Consider the following 19715-nt stretch of genomic DNA (forward strand, 5'->3'; position numbering starts at 1 on the left):
TTTTTGTTTTTTAGATTTCTTCCTGGCTGAAAGGACACATTACCTGGTGTGGGTCAGCGGTATCTAAAGATCGTGTCTAGGACATGGAGGAGGATAATTGGGACCTGGCTGACTCGGGTCAAGTCTCAGTTCCTGTAGGATCCATGAATACCTCAGATACAGTGAGGTGGTGGAAACATAATGAGCAGCTGTGCTTCTCTGTAACCTTTACAATGAAGACAGTTCTCCTCATTTTATTTTGTCTGTTGGACAAAGACTGTGGGAGCACAGGCTGAGTTCAGGACCTGGAGACTCAATCAGCTGCTGAGGCTGTAGGGAAGGACATATGTGTGGGCTTTGCAGTGGGTTAGCAGACAGAGATTGAAGAGCAGAGAAGCCTCTTGTTGGGATCTCTCTACCAGCTGTGACACTTCTTCAAAGCTCAGAGTGAATTATTGAGCACGCCTCGGCGGCAGGCAGCCCTCCTGACCGCTGTGAAGGCCAGAAGACAGATGGGGTTTCCATTTAAATGACTGGCCCGCCGTCGCTCCTGGCGATTTGAATCCCATTTGAATGTCCAGCCAGATTTCTGTTTGCATTAGTGAGGCTGTGAGTCACTCTCAACAGTCTACAGAGAAGCTTGTTTCTTATGTGACGAGTCAGATTTGGATGCATTTCATGTGTTAAACGTGGCGGCAGATTCACCTGCCTGTGAGCTGATGGCGAGGAGGAGCGGCAGGGATTTGTGTCAGCTGGTCATGTAATTTTGATGATGCTTGGCATGCGCTGAAAAGGTTGGATTGCATGTGGGAGTGATGGATGGATGTGTGGAAGCAAATGCTGATTAATGTAATCAGAATTTCATAATAGGGAAAAATGAATTTAGAGACAGGAGATGTGTGGGAGGAAGAGATGCTGCTTTTCCTTCCCTTCAGAGCTGGACTGCCGCCTTTTTCAGGGGGGGGGGGGACAAGATTCCGGCCTTCGACACAGGCTGTTAGCCCGATGCAGCTTTTCATCCCGGGTCATCCACTTGGGTGTTTGGCAGCGTGCGGGGAGCCGGGGGCAGCCTGGATCGTGGTGGGTGGTGATAACGTGCACTATCAATTTTGGGCCTTTTTTCCAGGTGCTGCTGCCGGCTCCTGGAACCAAAGGCTCATTCAGATCGGCCTTTGTAGATAATCTGTTTGAGGATGTCCTCAGCACTCTGTAATTGATCAGCTCTGGGTCGCAGTAGCATTTGAAATCCCTCCAAGTCCTTTCAGATCCTTCAGACAGAGAGCAGCTATCTGCCAAATTCATCAGCACACAATAACAAACACACAACATCCGTCAGTGCGCGCAGCTCCTTCCAGGGTACGGGCAGCGTTTCAGGGAGGGCCTGGAACTCATTTACACACACTTCAGCTCATTTCCCTCTTCACACAATGTCATATTGAAAACTGTATATTCAGAATACGTCGCTGGCTGATTGAATCTGAGTCGTTCTAATGGAATAAAAAGACACTGCGATGCTTTTTAAACTCTGAATGTGTGCGTGAAGCTGCAGACACAAACAGCTGCGTATTAATAGCACAACATTTACGCTCATCAGTTCATGGATTAAGTTTCATTTAAGTCACAACAAACGACAAAACCGAAACTCATATTCATGCAGCAGCTGACACAATCTTTATCATTTATTACAAGTAGTTTCAAATGTCTTCACAAGTAGCTGCAGCCCCTGACATATGCAGCTGCACAGTTACAACACATCTTTATTTCTGTGGGTAAATAATCAACACACTAGCATCAGTGTTTTTTTATGGTGGGACAAAAGCTACCAGAACGTTTTCTGATTTTATGGATTTATTTAATGTCTGGGTGCCAGAAACCTTCTTGCAAATGTGCTCAGTGCACTTTTCACTGCCAGTGTTTGAATGTAAAGACCTCAAAACTTCACAGCTCTCTGAGCTGCACTCATTCCAGTCGGGATCAGCACGTGGTTCGATCATGGTTATCCATGACGTGGTTATCTGTCAGTCAGTCCTGTAATGCACAAAGACGTGTAATTAACCTCCACGTCCTGCAGTAAGAGCCGGCGTGGGGCGGGTCACCAGCTGTACAGCATACATGACACATCAGAGCAGCCTAACAGAGCAGGACAGTCTGTGTGTGTCATCACTGTCCTGCACATGCTCACAAAGTGCGATCATGAGCTCATTAATAATAAATCACTAATAAATGTTTCTGTTGTGCTGAGCTCTTTTCGTCTGCTGTTTACCTGCATGAAATAAAAAGTACAGTTAATGATATGATAGATAGATATGATTCATATTCCTTTAGGTTTACAGTTCAGTTCCCGACCCGTCGTTCCTTTCCTGCTCATCACTTTGTGTCTTTAAATAAAATAAGGATTGAAGTTATTTTCATATGAAATTGAGTCACTGAGCAAAGTCCTTCGTTGGTGCTTTTAATTCTGAATTGCTGTGCTGTTTGTTGTTGAGTCATATTGTATGCGATCTTACACGATCACATTATGAATGCACTGCATGTGTTTCAGCACATGAAGATTATCTAAACATGTCAGACTGCCCCTCCAGCTCCACAGGAGTGAGACGTGCACTCGGCAGAGCTGCGATCCAGGTGGAATTTATCCATATTGATGTTCCACTAACAGAGTATTCATCACTCATTAGCAGCAGTCGGCCTGTCAAATCAATGGGACTTCTACTTGAGCAACAGGCCAAAGCAGATCCCCTGCTCAAGAGCAGCGCCAAACTCTCAGCTGCAAATCCGAGCCTGAAACCTCGGCGTTCACGTCCGACAGCATCGTTACTTCAGATGGGTTTCACAGCATGATTATTTCCCCTCCTTTACTGAGCGATCAACAAGATGATCGGCATGTTGAAATTTATCACACGTGTTTTACAATCTGTTCTTTTAGGATCTTTTAAGGCACAGTAAGAACAAAAAGGAAGTTTCAAGTTGGCCAGTTTTGGTTTCAGTTGAATTCATTTATTCATAGAGCACCATATCAATCATCTCAGTATGATTTATATCGTAAGATAAAGACTCGGGCCGTTCTCTTTCCTGGGTTAGCAAATACTGAGTAGTTTACAGTTGTGGAGCAACTATTTTACCATAAAAATAGCATCAACCCCCAGAGATTAGAGTATTTACCCCAAAATATGACTATTTCCCCCAAACCTAACCAAGCATTTTAGTGTCTAAACCATCCGTCTGTCCGTTCATTTTTTTAACTACTTATCCAGCTTAGGGTTGCAGGGGGTGGGAGCCTATCCCAGCTGTCTTAGGTTGACAGATGAAGTACACACCGGATTGGTCACCAGAACATCACAGGTCTAACTTGTACCTGAATCTTACCAAACAAGACAAAAGAGGGCGTCATAATCGGCATAAATGGTGGTCTTTGACAAGAACTCTTGTTATCTGGTTGAAGGTGGTGTGATTGTGTCGTCCTGTACTCCACCTTCCTCCTAACATAGATTTTTATTGTCAGTCCTCACATTGGAAATCAACACAAAAGAATTTTGTACCTCAGAAAATCCCATAGTCCCTCAGCTACGAGGGACACCTTGTGTTAAAATATGAAGAGAAAGGTTTTCTGACAAGAGTGATGAGCTGGGAATGAGAATATGTTGGAGCCGCTGAGCTAATCCTTCATTGTCTCTGTGCCCTCTCTGCAGATGGAGGACATGCAGTGGCCTCGGGGGGAGCAGGAGATTCCCACCTCTGTGTGCAGCCTTCCCTGTAAAACTGGTGAGAGGAAGAAGGTGGTGAAAGGCATGCCCTGCTGCTGGCACTGCGAGCCCTGTGACGGCTACCAGTACCAGCCCGACGAGTTCACCTGCAAGCTGTGCTCCTACAACATGAGGCCCAGCGCCAACCGCACGTCCTGCCAGCCCATTCCCATCATAAAGCTGGAGTGGCACTCGCCCTGGGCAGTGATTCCGGTTTTCCTGGCAATGCTGGGCATCATCGCAACAATCTTTGTCATGGCTACATTCATACGGTACAACGACACGCCGATTGTCCGGGCATCCGGCAGGGAGCTGAGTTACGTCCTCCTGACTGGGATATTTCTGTGTTACATCATCACATTCCTCATGATTGCCAAGCCAGATGTTGGCGTGTGCTCGTTCAGAAGGATTTTCCTCGGTCTGGGTATGTGCATTAGCTATGCCGCCCTCCTCACCAAAACCAACCGCATCTACCGAATCTTTGAGCAGGGCAAGAAGTCAGTGACGCCGCCGAGGCTGATCAGTCCCACCTCGCAGCTCGCCATCACCTCCAGCCTCATCTCAGTCCAGCTGTTAGGAGTGTTAATCTGGTTCGGGGTGGACCCGCCCAACACCATCATAGACTATGACGAGCAGAAGACCCTCAACCCCGATCTGGCTCGAGGGGTGCTGAAATGTGACATCACGGATCTCCAGATTATCTGTTCGTTGGGTTACAGTATCTTATTGATGGTGACGTGTACTGTTTACGCCATAAAGACCCGCGGGGTCCCGGAGAATTTTAACGAGGCCAAGCCCATCGGGTTCACCATGTACACCACCTGCATCGTGTGGCTGGCCTTCATCCCCATCTTCTTTGGCACGGCGCAGTCAGCAGAAAAGGTAAGAACCAACAAATATGTGGTTGGATGGAAGGTGAGGCTGAAGTTCTGGGTGACTGGAAGCTTAACTCTCCATCGTTATTATCATCTTTTCACAGTTTTTCCTGTGATGAAAGCATAATTTCCTGACGTCTCAAACACCAATACTGTAAAGGTTTTATTGTATTTATCACATCATTGAAATGAACTCTGACTGATGTCAGGAGGTTGAAAGCACTTGCCTAATGTCTGAAAATAACAGCTCTGCGGGGGAGTCACACCCATATCTCCTGGGTGAAAGTCTTGTGTCAGGGTCGGTTATGATTGAATGTCATTGAAAGCTCTTTATGTGGCACGTGACTATGAGGAGATCTGAAAAAGTGAACTAGTTTGACAAGTTATCAGGTCAGACTTTAAACTGCATTTTGATTGAGTCCAGGTATCCTTGTAATACCTGAAGCTTTGCTTTGGAGCCTTAAACAGCGCCAGAGGCTGGGATTAGAGGCTCCCCACAGGCCCCGGAGGAGGTGAGAGCTCTGAGGTCTGACCTCGAGCCGTCACATTGGAAACACTAAGCCGCTCGGAGCAGCAGAGAATGAGGCTGACGGAGCCGCGTTTGCTTCACACAGAGACTCTCGTCCTCTCAGACGATAAGCTGCCGACCTCTGAGCTGCCCGTAGGTGCACGGCGAAGATCCTGCAGCAAAACACCAAACGCCTCACCGTGACTCCGAGTCACCTTTACTGGGAAAACGATCCACAGCGGTCGTGTGATCGTGATCATCAAACACCCTGAGGAGAAAGGTCTGAAACAGGAGGGTCACTCCTCACCTCAGCGCTGGAAGAGTTTCAGTGTCTGAGAAAGAAATGAGGAACATAACCCATGAAGTCATGTTTGAAGGCCGTTTGGTTTTTGGCTCTTTGTGTTCATTTTTGTTCACATTTTGAGATTCGTTTTGCTTTGTGCCCCTTTTTGGGTATTTTTGTATGTTTTCTCACTTTGTGGGCCTTTTATTGCATGGTTTAGCTTCATACTGTGACTCTTAAGATATTTTGAATATTTTATACAAAATGTTTGTCAGTTTGTGGGTTTATAGGCTCTTTGTGTTACTTTGTCATAGCATGTTGGTCATTTTGTGGAAAATCGTAGTTGTTTAAGCTGTTTTCACTCTTTTTTTTGGCTTTCTTTGTTTCTTATATTCAGCATTTTGTGCAGCTCAGTTGTGTTTTGGCTTTTTGTGGTTATATTTTGTGTTGCTTGCTGGACATTTTTACCTTTGTGTCTCTTCAGCCTCTGACTTTGGCTGAGTCTTGTCTGGTTGCTTTTGTTGGATTTTGTGGTTTTCTTTTGGCTCCTCGGTGAAAAATCGTAGTTGTTTTTTTGTTGGCTTTTGTTTTTGAAGTCTCATTTTGCTTCTTTTGTCCTTTTAGTTTCCGTTGTGGTAATTTTGTCTCAGTTTGCCAGTTTTGGTCATATTGTGTTTTCTTATGGTTGTTTTGTCTGTTTTTATGTGTACTGTTTCTATGAATAAAGACTTAATTATGCCTTATGCTGACCACAGGTCAGAGGTCAGTGTACCTGTGGCTTCTCACCTGTTACATCAGTTTTTTTCTGTTTTTGTGCTCTACTGCAAAACAGAACAAAGAAGAAACAACCCAAAGAGAAACACTGAGCTCTGCTGATGTTAAACAATTTTAAAATCACTCTTTATGAATCAGAGATTCAGACTAACAGGAAGCTGTGAAGTGCGAGTCAGGTTGTTGTGCTTCAGGTGTTTGTTAATTAATTGGGCGCACATGTGAGATAAGGTGAAGCTGTTTGCTCTGCACTCAGCCGGACCTGAAATGGGAAAGGATCATAAAAACCTGCAGCAGGCAGATAAGAGATGTGAGATAAAGCAGCAGAGCGCAGAGACCTGTGGCGGGGGGGGGGGGGGTGAGAGCGACGTGAGGAGGAGCCGAGAGCGAGACGTGGGTTTGTGGAGCATCAGGAGCCGATCCTTCACCTCCTCAAACCACCAGAGAAAGGTCTGACCTGTGAAAGCTCATAATAGCCTATCTGGATTTAACAGCACGACTTCATTTCATGCATTTTTGTCCTTATTAAAAAACCAGAGTGATTAAACTTTTGTTTTTCATTAAACTAAATCCAGCGTTGCTTTTGCAGCCCCAGTTTTAGTTCCCTAGAACACATTAACAGCTGCAGGTGCTCCTGACATTAATCATTTAGATTTTTTATCTGGCTTGTTCTGTGCAAATATTCTGATAATCATCAAAATGGATTTAAAGTTTCTGCCTCAGACCTGATGTTCAGTGATGGGATTTACAGCTTCATTATGAAAAAGATGCTTACAGAGCATTACCTCTGATTCTGCAGACATCCTGTAGGTGCTGCTCTTCCCTTTTAGCTTCTGTTTGTTTTGTTACATCCTTAACAGAAAAACCACAGTTCAGTCTGTTTGTAGCTTTCCTTCAGATCAGTGACAGTTAATCTGAACATCTGTGATTCACTGCAGGCTCACACAGAGTTCAGCTTCACTACATATGATCAAAAAAGACTAAAAACATCCATGAAAACACACGTTATTCCTCCTGTTTACATGCCTCAAAACATTATGGGAACTGTAGGCTGAAGTGTAGTTTGGGTGGTGGGGGGGTAGCTGTTAAAGGTGCCATGATATCTAAAATATATGTAGAGCAGCAATATCATCATAATCTGGCCGAAATGTTGCAGAATACATCAGCTAATATTAAAAAGGGTCACGTCTGTATTTTTGAATCTTTATGGACAAAATTATTCCAAGGATCAGAAAAATGAGCCTTCACACACACACAACACAACAAAAAACAAACACAGGTGAAGAGTGTGTGTTTTATCACGTGATTCACACGGCTTTAAAAAGAATCTGAGTCCTCACAGAGACAGACGTACAAACAGGTGTGTGCGTGTCTGTGTGTCTGTGTGTGTGTGTGCGTGTCTGTGTGTGTGTGTGTGTGTGTGTGTGTGCGTGTCTGTGTGTGTGTGTGTGCGTGTCTGTGTGTGTGTGTGTGTGTGTGTGTGTGTGTGTGTGTGCGTGCGCACAGAGGCTTGACATCACCTGAGTGCAGCAGTAACATACTGGCCTTTGCTGCTTGTTATTACCTGCCGGCTCCGAGTCGAGCAGAATACAGATGAGGAGAGGAGGAGGAAAAGCTGCTCACACACACAACGACTCACACACACACACACACACACACAAAACCTATGGACATACACATGCACGGACACACTGAGGCACCCAATTTCAACATGCAAATACAGATTCAGGCAGCAGCGAGCAAGGCGTGGAGTGATGTAATGAAGGAGTGTGTGTGTGTGTGTGTGTGTGTGTGTGTGTGTGTGTGCGCTCTGGTTTCATTAGCGTCTGTTACATTGTTGTGGGAGGACGTTTGTTCCTTTTTGTTTTCTGTTGTTTTTGTGTTTTGTTCTTCATGTTATCGTCCTACACATCCCCGTCCCTCAAACACACTCTCTCTCACACACACACACACACACACACACACACACCGACCACAGAAACACACACACACTCTGCTGATCAGCGTCTGTGCAGATTTATTTGTTGTACCAAAGAAGCAGCAGCAGGGTCAAACAGGGTTCACGTGGATGCATCCCTTCTATGGCAGACCGTTTTAACAAAATCTGTTTGTCTGACTCTCCATAATTACATTTAAGATATCTAAAAATGCGTTTTGACTAGACAAAACTACATTTTGACTATCCAGAATGTTATTTAAGATATCTGCAATTACATTCTGACTAGTAAGAATAATAATTCAAGATATCTTCAATTACATTTTGACGAGTTAAAATTCTTTGCGGGTGTCATTATAACAGCAGCCAATCACTCACCAGGAAAGCTAGCAGCGCTTCCTTTAGCCCGAGCTAAGCTAGCTGCCTGTGACCACCATGCATGTCTGTGACGTCACATCCCTGCTGCAGTGTTGTTGGTCCTTCGCACGGCGAGCGTCTCGGAAGCTTTCACTGTGCTCGGGTGTCTTTTATCCGGGGGCTCCGTGTCAGAGCCGGTGCATCCCCAGGTTGCTGTGTTCATGCACAGCAGGGTGAAAATGCACCCCAGTCATTACTTTTGTTTTGGCTTTGAAGCCCAGCTGCTCCAGCAGACGCCTCCCATTCTCAGTTCAGCTCAGTATGACAAGGTCAAAGACAGGTGAGAGCGTAAAACACGTGACTTCCTATGTGTCCGTTACAAGCCACGCAGAGACGCGAATCAGCACCGGGCAATGCAAACACGGATCTGCACAAGATAACGATACTGAAATAAACTAGAGAGTTGGTGGGAGGAAGTGCCAGGATTAGTAATTTCCTCTTATTAATTAAAGTGAGACTTTTGTCTCACTTTAATTAATAAGCTCATGTTTCAGGTTATTTCTTTGCCTTCTGGAGCCTCAAACTTTACACCCTGTTCTCTGCAAACACACAAATGTTCAACAGCCTCCGACCAGCAGTGCAGGGTTTATGCTGTGGAAAAGAGCAGAGGGATCAGCCTGTGTGTGCTCAGCAGCGGCCCATTCTCATGATGATAAAAGCTGTTTGCTGGAGCCTGAAGAGGGATTTGATGCATCTGACTGTAACACAGGTACATTGTGCGTTTTCTCTGATGTGAATGACTCATTCAGGATTTATCAATGAAAGAATACTCTTGATGTTCAGAGTCTCAGGTGACACGAAGCGTACAGTGGATAGATGGGCAACGCTGGAATGAAATGAGAACATCCTCCCTGAAGAACGGTCAGGCTCACTTCACACAGCACCAAAATGAATTTAAATGAGCTACAAAGAGTAAAACAGCCAGAAGTGACAGGCTACAGCGGAGAGACCCAGACGGAGCAGAAATCCTGCCTCAGGTCAGCTGCTGGTGATGAAGAGCCAGGCTCATACTCACTTCTTATTCTACAAAAATGAGTTTAAACATGTCATCAAGAAGTACAACAACCCAAAAGAGACTGAAACAATGCCAAAAGCGCACAGACACAAAGAAAATCACACACAGATGACCAAAAAGATGAAAAATGACCCCAAACAAACACAATGAGAACCTGCACCATATACCAAGAGTCCGAATGAGCACAAAATGACCGCAGTGAGATGAAGACGATCAAAAGCCTCAAAGAAAAACCAAAAGCCAACAAAAAGACTCAAAGTGAGTACAAAGAGATAAAAGAACGACAACAAGACCCAAAATGAGCAGATATCCTGCCTCAGGTCAGCTGGTCATCCTCTGCAAAAGAGTCCCCTCGAAGAGATGAAAAGTGGCTGCAGACAGCTCTGAGAGGGCCCGGAGATCGAGGAAAACAAAGTCCACGAAGAACGATCTGACACCCGACCGCTCTCTCTGTCAGCGGTCAGAACTCATCCCCACGTGCACGCAAACAGGAAGCAGCTGTTTTAGCTCCACAGCGTCACCCTTTAACTACGTTCCCACCGATGGAGGAGTCGAGTTATGGAGAACTCTCCTGTATGTGACGTCCTGAACACCATTTCAGCGTCACCGTCGTGGCTCCGCCTCCCGCTCAGACGTAGAGACGGGTCTGCTACCACGTGTCAGCACCTCATGAATAAATCCAACGAGACTGTTTCTTTCCCCAAACCCACGAGCATCACCCAAACACCAAGGTCAAACCGCCATCACAGGGAACTCAGCCACCGCCGTCCGCCTGATTTTCACATATGTGGAGGCAGGACGGAGACACCAGGGAGGAGGCTAATATTTGCAATGCTGATGTCTTCATGCAGCATGGATTTTATGGCATCTATAATATTTGTGTTTCCACCTGCTCTCCTCATCTGTCATCGCTTCTCCTCGCACTGATACAGTACATCTTCCTCCTCTCCTCTTCACCTCTGCATTCACTCAGCCTGCACTGACTAATAAGCATTGAGTCAAATACATTTATGACTTTGAATGATTTATATTGTAATTTGGTAATACTCTGCAAACATTTCAGGTGCTGTGCCGATTATACTACGTTATATGATCCACAGACGCACATTAGTTAGTTAAACTGCAGGAATGTCTTAAAGACATTAAGGCCTGGATGACCTCTAATTTCCTGCTTCTGAATTCAGATCAAACTGAAGTTCTTGTACTCGGCCCCACAAATCTTAGAAACATGGTGTCAAACCAGATACTTCCTCTGGATGGCATTACTTTGGCCTCCAGTAACACTGTGAGGAGTCAGTTTTGACCAGAATTTGTCCTTCAATGCACATATTAAACAAATATGTAGGACAACTTTTTTGGACTTGTGAAATATCTCTAAAGATCAGTCCACTGTTAGTTATGCTGCTGTAGGCTCGGGCTGCTGGGGGACTTCCCATGATGCAGCATTTCTTTCCCCAGCTCCCTTCACTCCCCAGGTGTTCATACACCAGCTCAGCATGGCAGTAACTTCTGCCTTCTGTGCATGGTGTGCTGTTGTTCGTGGTCTCTCTATGCTCCTCTGTTCTCTTGGGTTCTGTTGGACGTTTCTTCCTGTTAAAGGGAGTTCTTCCTCCCCACTGTTGACAAGTGCTGCTCACAGTGGGTTGTCTGATTGTGGGGGTTTCCTCTCGCTCCAGTAGGGTCTTTACCTCACAGTATAAAACTGTTTGAGGGGAATTTTGTGGTGAACTGAACCGTTTTCTCCTAAAGTTGCCATTGTGAAAGCTTCTTCACTCTTCTGCATGTTATCGCAGGCGGATCTCCTGCTGTCCTGTCATCGCTTTCTTTTGGGAGAAAAACCCTTTCTACCTTTTGATGAGTGGAGTCTGTTCATTCAGTTTCCTGCCTTATAAATAGAATTTAGTTGAACGCTGAAAATAATTCAGCAGCTTGGTGTCTTGTGAGGCTCGTTTCCCGCTGCCCTCGCTCCTCCCGCTGTAAACATTGTTCTTTTTGGTAGAAGGTACCTGAATCACACCTTTAGCCGTCGTGCTCGGTGCTTTATCTGCAGCAGCAGCTCCGCGCTCTGTCACTTTTTAACAATGTGGGGAAACTGGAATTTTAAGTACACACATTTTCCAGTAAACAAGTCATCCGCCCACAGACTCACACGGGGACATTTTTCTGATAAACACTATCATGTTTCCAGAACCACAATTATACGGTGGCCCTGAGAGCTCAAACACAGCCTCAGAAACAAATGCAGACAAATCAAACACAGTCTCACATTCACGGGTTGGAAACCGTTGTTTTCAGACTCATTTTAGATGTTTGTGACCTTCGTCTCTGATGTCTCCCTCCTTGTTCCTCCTCCTCAGTGTTCTCACGCTGCAGAGATCCTGCATCTTTTTATCTTCTTTACATTTTGTGTTTTCTAAGTCACAGCAGCCCTAAAACTGATCTTTGAAGGCCACCGCGCACACTCCTCCGCTCAGTGAGGCAGCCTGCACGAATCACTGAGGTGTCACATGATGCTGCCTTTACCTCACGGTTACCCACATGAGGCCTGTTGGCGTCGGGGCCGTGGTTGGTGAGAGACCGGCTCAGAGTCCGGAGTAGGAGGTTGGATGGGTGGAGGTTTATCCGTCAGGGTACGTGATTCATTTTGCCTTTTCAGTTTTTTACTCTGTTTCGCTGGTTTAAGGTTCTTAAAGCGCTCAGTTGAGCTCAGAAAAAGACTTCACTGCAGTAATGCTGAAAATAAAAAATGATGTGTTTGGAGTGACAGCACGACACACTGATGCCATCACCCAGTGTGTCACGTACCGCTGCCAAAGCTTTAATAACTGCCATCCTGTCACGCCTGAGCTCAGACTGTAACTGTACATCTGCCGAGCTGTCAGATTTCTCTGAAGACAACAGCAGACAGAACTACCTGTGCAGGTGTTCATTTCGCTGTAAACATTTCTGAACTTTCAACAGTTTAAAGATCAGTGATGAAGATTTGAGTCTCAGACTCTTGTTTTCTTGGTCCTGTGCACCTTCATGTTTGTCCTGCACTTTTATTTTTAGGAGGACGTTCATATTTCTCTGAATCGAGCTTCTTCTTTAGCTGGATTCGTCGGGTCATTGTTCCTGTTCTACGTTTCTACATTTCACCAAACAGAAAACGTTCGCTGCTCTGCTGCTGCTGCATCTACGCAGCGAAGAGCGTCTCCATCCTCACCGCTGAGAGGAATTCAGCATGTTCCCGACTGTGTCGCTGAGGAAATGTAAGGAGCTCTCAGCTGTTGTTGTAATTGTTGAGGTTTCAGCTCTTTCTGAGCTCCAGGCTCCTGGTGAAGACTCTGAGAATCACCTTCCACCAGTTCCACTGCGTTTTGTTTCCTTCTGTTTGTGGAAGTTTTCTTCATATTCGGCTGAAATCTGCTGAGCTTTCAGTTTTCCACGCTGGGCAAAAAGGAGACCCACGATGGCAGCTGTTCTTCAATGAAGACCAGGCGTTGGGAGAGCGTCTCTCACAGTGCTGACTTTTGAAAACCAAAATCAACATGTGAGAACACTGTTTTAGGATGAAGGAGGATTAAAAATAAAACCTCTCCCACTTACAGAGCGACACTCGTCGCCCTCGGTCTGCGTCACCGCAGGTAACACCACAGCTTGTTATCCTCTTACACCTCCTGTAGATTCTGAAAATGTAGAAATATAACAACAACCAGCAAAATGTTGCACATCTGCAGCTGAATATGAGTTTAAAAAATCTGATAATGAGCTTTATTTCTAAACATGAGTTACAAGATTTTCTACAAAAACAAAGCAGCATTAAAACAATAAAAGAGGGCCACAATAAAATATTGAGAAGACAACAGTGAAGGCTGTGAGATCAGTGGAGCTGCACGACGCAGTGATTTAAATCAGTAATGCTGTGAGGGCTGTTTGTCAGGAGCCTTGCTGCCCTGCTTTGGACTGGCTGAAGCTTTAAAACCACGCTGGTCACCGCGCTGCAGATCTGAGACCTCTGCACCACACCTGCCTCTGAGGCAGATCTGGGATGTCTGATGGGATCGACATGAAAACACATGACTGCATTTTAGAACCAGATGACGCAGAGGATGCGTCAGCCGATCCAGCGCTGAAAAATAAATCAGGAGATGTGCTGCTGTGTAGGAAGCAGAGTTTTCTAGCAGCTTTGGAAGGATGAGGGCCGGAGAGGAGCGAGGACCCCGAGCACTCAGCGAGAAGGTGCAGTGAGACTGAAGTGAGACGACGTTTGCAACACAACAAATGAAAATGTGAAGGAGGAGGATTGGAGAGTCTCAGAGAGCTCTCTGATTGATGAGCAGCACTCTGCAGACTCTCAGAGAAGCCAGACCGGGAGTCAGACATGCTGGAAAACTGCAGAATAAAACAAACAAGTTACTGTCAGCGACGGGGTCAGCTGACAGCTCTGTGGTTGTGTCAGCGATGTGCGCGACCCCGAGGTCTGCACACACAACGAGCTGAAGCCCTTTTTACAGCATAATTAATGAGACTTCTGCAGAGCTGCAACAGCGGCTGAATATTAAACGCTTACCTTCTGATGTCTCAACCTGCTGAACTTCTCAGGAGAAAAATATGGAAGCAGCTCAGTGACTGAGCGTCTTCCTGCTCACAGGTAATTAAGAAACATCATAAAATAATAACACCTGTCAAAATCAGAAGACTAAATTGCATTAATAATCTTTAGAAAGTCAATAAGTAAAGTCAGAGGAAAGTTGGCTTAAAGGCAGCTGGACATGAGCAGCTGTGAAGAAACTGTGACTATGAAATGAGGCATCGACTGAACGTCTGTGCGGCTTTCCAAGAAAAATCAATCAGTATCTCCCACCTGAACTCCCAATCACATCTGTTTTTAATGAAGCTGTGCAAAATTTGACCTTCCGCAGTACACAGAGGGTGGGTGCAGCCTTCATAGTGTCATAAATACTCTGAGCTACAAACACATTTAAGCTCTTTTAAAAAGTCAAAGAGCCACAATCTGAAGACTGAATACGTTTTTGTTGTGTGAGCATCAGTGTGATGATCCATCACAGTCTGAATGAACTGCAGCACTTTGATGTCCGTGACGCAGAGCAGCGTTCGGATGTTTGACCTGATCATTCACTGGAAAAGCTCTGAAAGGTGCATTCTGGGTAAACTTTCAGGCTCATACTACCATGTGGGAGAGGTGCTCAGAACATGTTAAAGCACATGAAAAGTATTTTACCTCTATTTGATACCAGGATCTTCTTCTAGCTGTGATTCCGTGTGTTCCTGAGGGGGTCAGGTGGGAACCCATCTTTTCCGATGGAGGCCTGCAAAAAGGCAAAGCCTCTTCAGGAAAGAGTGGGAAGAAAGAAATATCAACATCTAACAGAACAGAAGCACACATACAAAAACAAAAAAATCCTGGAAGAGCTCCTTCAAAACACAAAGAAGCAAAACTGGGTGTTCAGGGGTCGGATCAGAGCCGAAGAAAACAAAATTTAAAATGTAAATGTGAGCAGGCAGCATGAGGATGAGGACGCCCTTTGACCCCCATCACTTCACCTCCTGCTCTAACTCACAAATGAACACGAGCGGCGCGCCAGCGTCACTTAAAGCTGCTGTCCAACACCGTGTAATCTGCTGTAACGCAGTCGTCAACATCATCCCCCCGACGCGCTCCGGATAAGCAGTATTGATTATATGCCACCGTGTGTGAGTACTGTGTAGCTCCTTCTGCCAAAGACTCACTGCTTCAGCTCTCCTGCAGGTCATAACCTCCATTTAAGATGCACACCGTACACGGTCACCGATACTTTCCAGGACGTGAGCTCAGACTGTCTCCAACCCCACAAACAGCTCCATGAAGACCAAACTAAACGTCCTCACAGTGCACACGTGTGAGGGCTGCTCTTCATTTACGCTCCCCCTTCATTAGCCTCATGAACAAAAATCATCGCTCATGAGCTCATGTTGGTTTTTTGGGGGCCAGAAGAGACCATCCCTGAATGAGAGATGCAGATACCTGCTAATCAGTAACATCCGAATCCAAACCTGGAATTTCACTCGGCAAAACTGGAGCTCTGCCTTCTGGGACGGTCTGTTAGTCCAATCAATCCACAGCAGGTATATTATTGGTCAGATAATTGCATTAAAAAGGCTCCAACAGCACAGAGGTCCTGTTCAGGGACTCCATGAGCGGAAGCCTAGCAGACATCTAGGAGCCACGCCCGCCTGTGTGGCACCTCTGCTGGACTGCAGTTAAACTGCAGGTTTTGATTTACATCTTGAATATATTTATTCCAATTTTTTTGTTTCTTTTTTAGTCTAGTTATTATAACCCTGAGGTTTAATGAAGAAAAGCCATGAATGCTTCATGATTGTGTGAGAAGCAGCCGATGATTAAATGTGTGAACTGTCGCTCGGCTTTCCTCAGTGGAGTCGCTCACTCAGACGTGCGTGGACAAACAGCTGTAAACTGCCTTTTGCTGCTCGACTGCTCTCGTGCAATGAAACAATACAGTGTGGGTGCTGCTCCTGTGTGCGTGCACACACACACACACACACGTGGGCGTAGGTGAGTCTTCTTTTATGAATGATGTTTCTGACAGAGTCGGTTTATTTTGGATGCTTTAGTTTTCTGAGATTGATGCTCTGAAGTCAGACAGCAGCAGATAACAGCTGTGGACGTCCTCCCGGGACTGTAACAGCTCCTGTTCCACCTCTGGATGTTCATCTTAAACTAATGAGATCAGTATACGTACAGTAATCACTGTGAGCCCAACGCTCAGGCTGCAGGCCTGTTTTTCCTACTCTGGGAGCGGTATGATGTCACAGAGCTGGAATATTCATATGTGGACGGATTTCTATGTGATGGACTCAAATTTTCCACTAAAAATCCGAAGGATGCGACGTTCAGCCAGCTAGCTGCTACCCTGGGTGCTTAGGAACATCCATGTTAGCAGGTTATAATGATGTCATAGTTCAGCTGCATACCTGCTAGATCATGCTTGACATGTTCGCTTAGGGGGGCAGAGGACAGGGGGCACGTGATGATGTCACAGTTCAGCTCAGCTTCACCATGTATTTACTTTCCTTTATTTTCAGTGTGATTAATATTTACAGTGAAATCATCTGTGATTCAACTCTTGGCTGTAAAAGGATCTTTAACATGAAATCATCCTGAGAGGTCAAACAGGAAGGTGATAAGGAACTGTACACCAGTGCAGTGAATTAAATATGAATGAATCCGCAGACTTCAGATCAGTTCATCAGATCTCATCAGACATGGAGACTTTGCAGTAACTCATTGCTGCTTGTTGAACAATAAGCATCTTCTCTGGATGAAAACATTTTAATGTTAAATTTAATTTGGGATCAGCTGATATAACGAGTCTAATCACTGAGAACGTCCAGCTTTCTAAACTTCACTCACAGTTTTTTTCTCGCTCCTGCGACACGCTCACCTGCGATTTTGTTTGAAATGCATTCTGGGATACTTGGCTACACGCAGCTCTCTGAGGATGAACCGAGCAGCCGCACAACAGAGGAGGATTATTTTAAACTGTGAATCATGCAAAGCCGCCCTGGTGGAGTTCCAGAGTGAGAGAATAAGCAGAATCGCTCCACTTTAACAAACTGATCATTAGAGATGTGTCTGCGACTTTATACCATCATCTCTCTTTAAAATGCAGATGCCGCCTTTGTTTTGTGGTTGGGCTGTTTCAGAGAAGCAGATGTTGCTGCCTTTTTTAAGCAGCGAGGATAAAAGAGTCGGGCTGAGCCTCCGTTTCCTTTCTGTTCGTCTGACTGACATCTCCGTGCAGCACAGACTAGATGAAGCCCTCCCGGGGGGAAAGTAAAAGCTGCTGTAAATATATTGTGACTCGGCTGCACTGAGCTCCATAATCATCACAAGCTCTTATTTAATTCTCCAAAACCTGACAGCACAGCGTGGCTTCAGAGGCTTCAGCAACAGTATCACCCCTGTAACTTCCACTCAGTCAGAGGCTCGTACGGGGAAGCATTCACAGTGACTTCCTGCAGTCACCTTCATCTGCTTGATTAACATCCTCTCAGACAGAATTCCCACAGCTGGACTTCCAGGACTGATCAGTATTGATCCACTGATCACAGACTGCCTTTGATCCCTGTTGACTCTCCCAAAGCCAACTGGGACTGCTTGCATAATTACTGTTCGCATTTCCTGAGCTTTACCTGCAGTTGACTAACACCGTGTTAAAGAAGTCACTGGCAGGGCTGCAGTTTGTTGGACAGTCAGAAGGTTTGGGGAGATGAGGCTAGCGGGTAGAGGACAGTCCATATGTGTGTGGCATGTTTGACGGATGGCTTTCCAGGTTCTTCAACCACAGTCTCGGTCACTAGAATACCCGACCTTTCACATCTGCCTCGCCATCGTATTTCCTCTTCCTCTTATGTTGGAGTCCAGCGCTACATCGACCCAACAAAATAAAGCTTCTAATTTCCCAACATTTCCATGGAATACTTCAGAATTTCAGGGTTTACAATTTTCAGCACTTTAAACAACAGTTTTAAAGAAAGGCAAGTTAGGCGACTAACAAACAGCCTACACCCAAATAATACTGTGTACATTACTGTGTACCCCTACTCTACCTACAAGGTTAATTATCCATAAAATCTCCACCACCTCGGTAAGATTCTGTTTGTCTGCTCGTGTTTTAAAGTAAAGGCTTTAAAGGCCTGCAGGACCTCAGCTGACACATAACTTCACTGCAGTTTAGCTCCAAACTTCAGCTTTTCAGGATCTTCGTTACTTTAACGTTTAACTGCTGACTGAGTGACTCGAAAACGCCTAAAAGTTTATTCCTCGCCCACATCTCTTGGACTGTCCATCATTTTTTGGAGAGAACTATCCACCGGCATACCATGAATCTTGGGATAGGGCGGGACACAAAGGATCCACCCAATGGCTCCTTCAAAAGAGGACACATCTGTGAGCCACGTCTGGAGGACCCTTCATATTGGGACAGCCTTCGTCGCCTCGCTGTGACATCATCAGCCTCCAAATGCAGCCTTCGAAGGACGTCACCCCTGAAGGGGGAATAAACAATAATCTGTAAGGAAGGCTGAGCTTTGTATAAATTAGTTAACATAATCGGGAAAGACTTGGAAAGCGTGGTTTTCATGTTTCTACAGCTTCAAGCTGCTGATTGTTTCCAGGTGTACCTGCAAACAGACGCCACAGGTATCACAGAGGAAACCAGCTCGTTACAATTTTTCAAAGAACGCTTTGGTTCTCTTTGCTCACTTTTACTTTCCATCACTCCCCTCCAGCTCTGCCTCCCTCTCCACCTCTAACACGTCCTCCTCCTCCACTCATCCACCCCTCACCTCTTTTCTATCAGAAACTCTCTAACGTCTCCATCAATCTTCCACTTGTGTCCGATGCCGTCTCTAAACTTTGCAGCCTCTCCTCGTCCCTGCCCTCCTGTTCTCTCGCTCCTCGCCTCATCTCTCATTCATTCATCATTTTCGGCTCTCTCTCAAACCTCCCGCTGTCTCATCCCACTTAACCTTTCCTGCCCGCTCTCTCTCCGCCTCTTCCCCTCCTCTCATCCATCTCTCTTTGCACCATCTCTCCCTCCTGCACCGTTTTCATGAGCTCTCTGCAGCGATGATGTTTCATTTCTCTTATTTCATGTCTCTCCACTTTACACCATTTTATTCCTTCGTGTGGCGCTAAAACGGTGTTAGCATAACTTTTATCAGCGTCTGGAGGCGACGAGCGGAAACTGTAGCAGCAGTTTTTATTGAAAGGGAGCTGAAAACGCAAAGAGCAGCTCCAGCAGGAATAATGGAGGAACCACTTCAGCAGATTACACACGAGTGCTTTTTGGAGAATTTACGGCACTCAGCAGTTTTCTCTTTCAAACCTGTGGTTCAGATGCTTCAGAGGAGTCCTGTACTCCAGCGGCTCTGAAGTACAAAACACTACATTTCAGAAAGCACTAAAGCCTGGGATTTTTTTTAGTTTTGGAATGAACCCAACCCAGCTCGCTCCGGTCTTCAGTCACAGATCGGTGTCATTCCTGTTTCTGTACGCCTCTCATCAGCGTCCTCGCCAGAACTTTAAACTGAGTCATGAGGACTTATTTTCACAGAGGACGTTCATAGGATGTATTTCTCTTTGGAGAGACGGTGACATTAAAATGTCCCTTTGAACCT

At 45.6% G+C, this 19715-nt stretch overlaps 1 protein-coding gene across 1 annotated transcript in view; it reads left to right on the forward strand.

Moving 5' to 3' along the window:
- grm7 (glutamate metabotropic receptor 7) overlaps window positions 1–19715 on the forward strand; it is a 232942-nt gene that overhangs the window by 192195 nt on the left and 21032 nt on the right. The window contains exon 8 of the mRNA XM_030723843.1: window positions 3669–4604. Within this exon, the coding sequence (XP_030579703.1) occupies window positions 3669–4604 (936 nt within the window). The remainder of the gene's footprint in view (window positions 1–3668; window positions 4605–19715) is intronic.

Source organism: Archocentrus centrarchus, unplaced genomic scaffold (assembly GCF_007364275.1).
Source record: "Archocentrus centrarchus isolate MPI-CPG fArcCen1 unplaced genomic scaffold, fArcCen1 scaffold_29_ctg1, whole genome shotgun sequence".
NCBI lineage: Eukaryota > Metazoa > Chordata > Actinopteri > Cichliformes > Cichlidae > Archocentrus > Archocentrus centrarchus.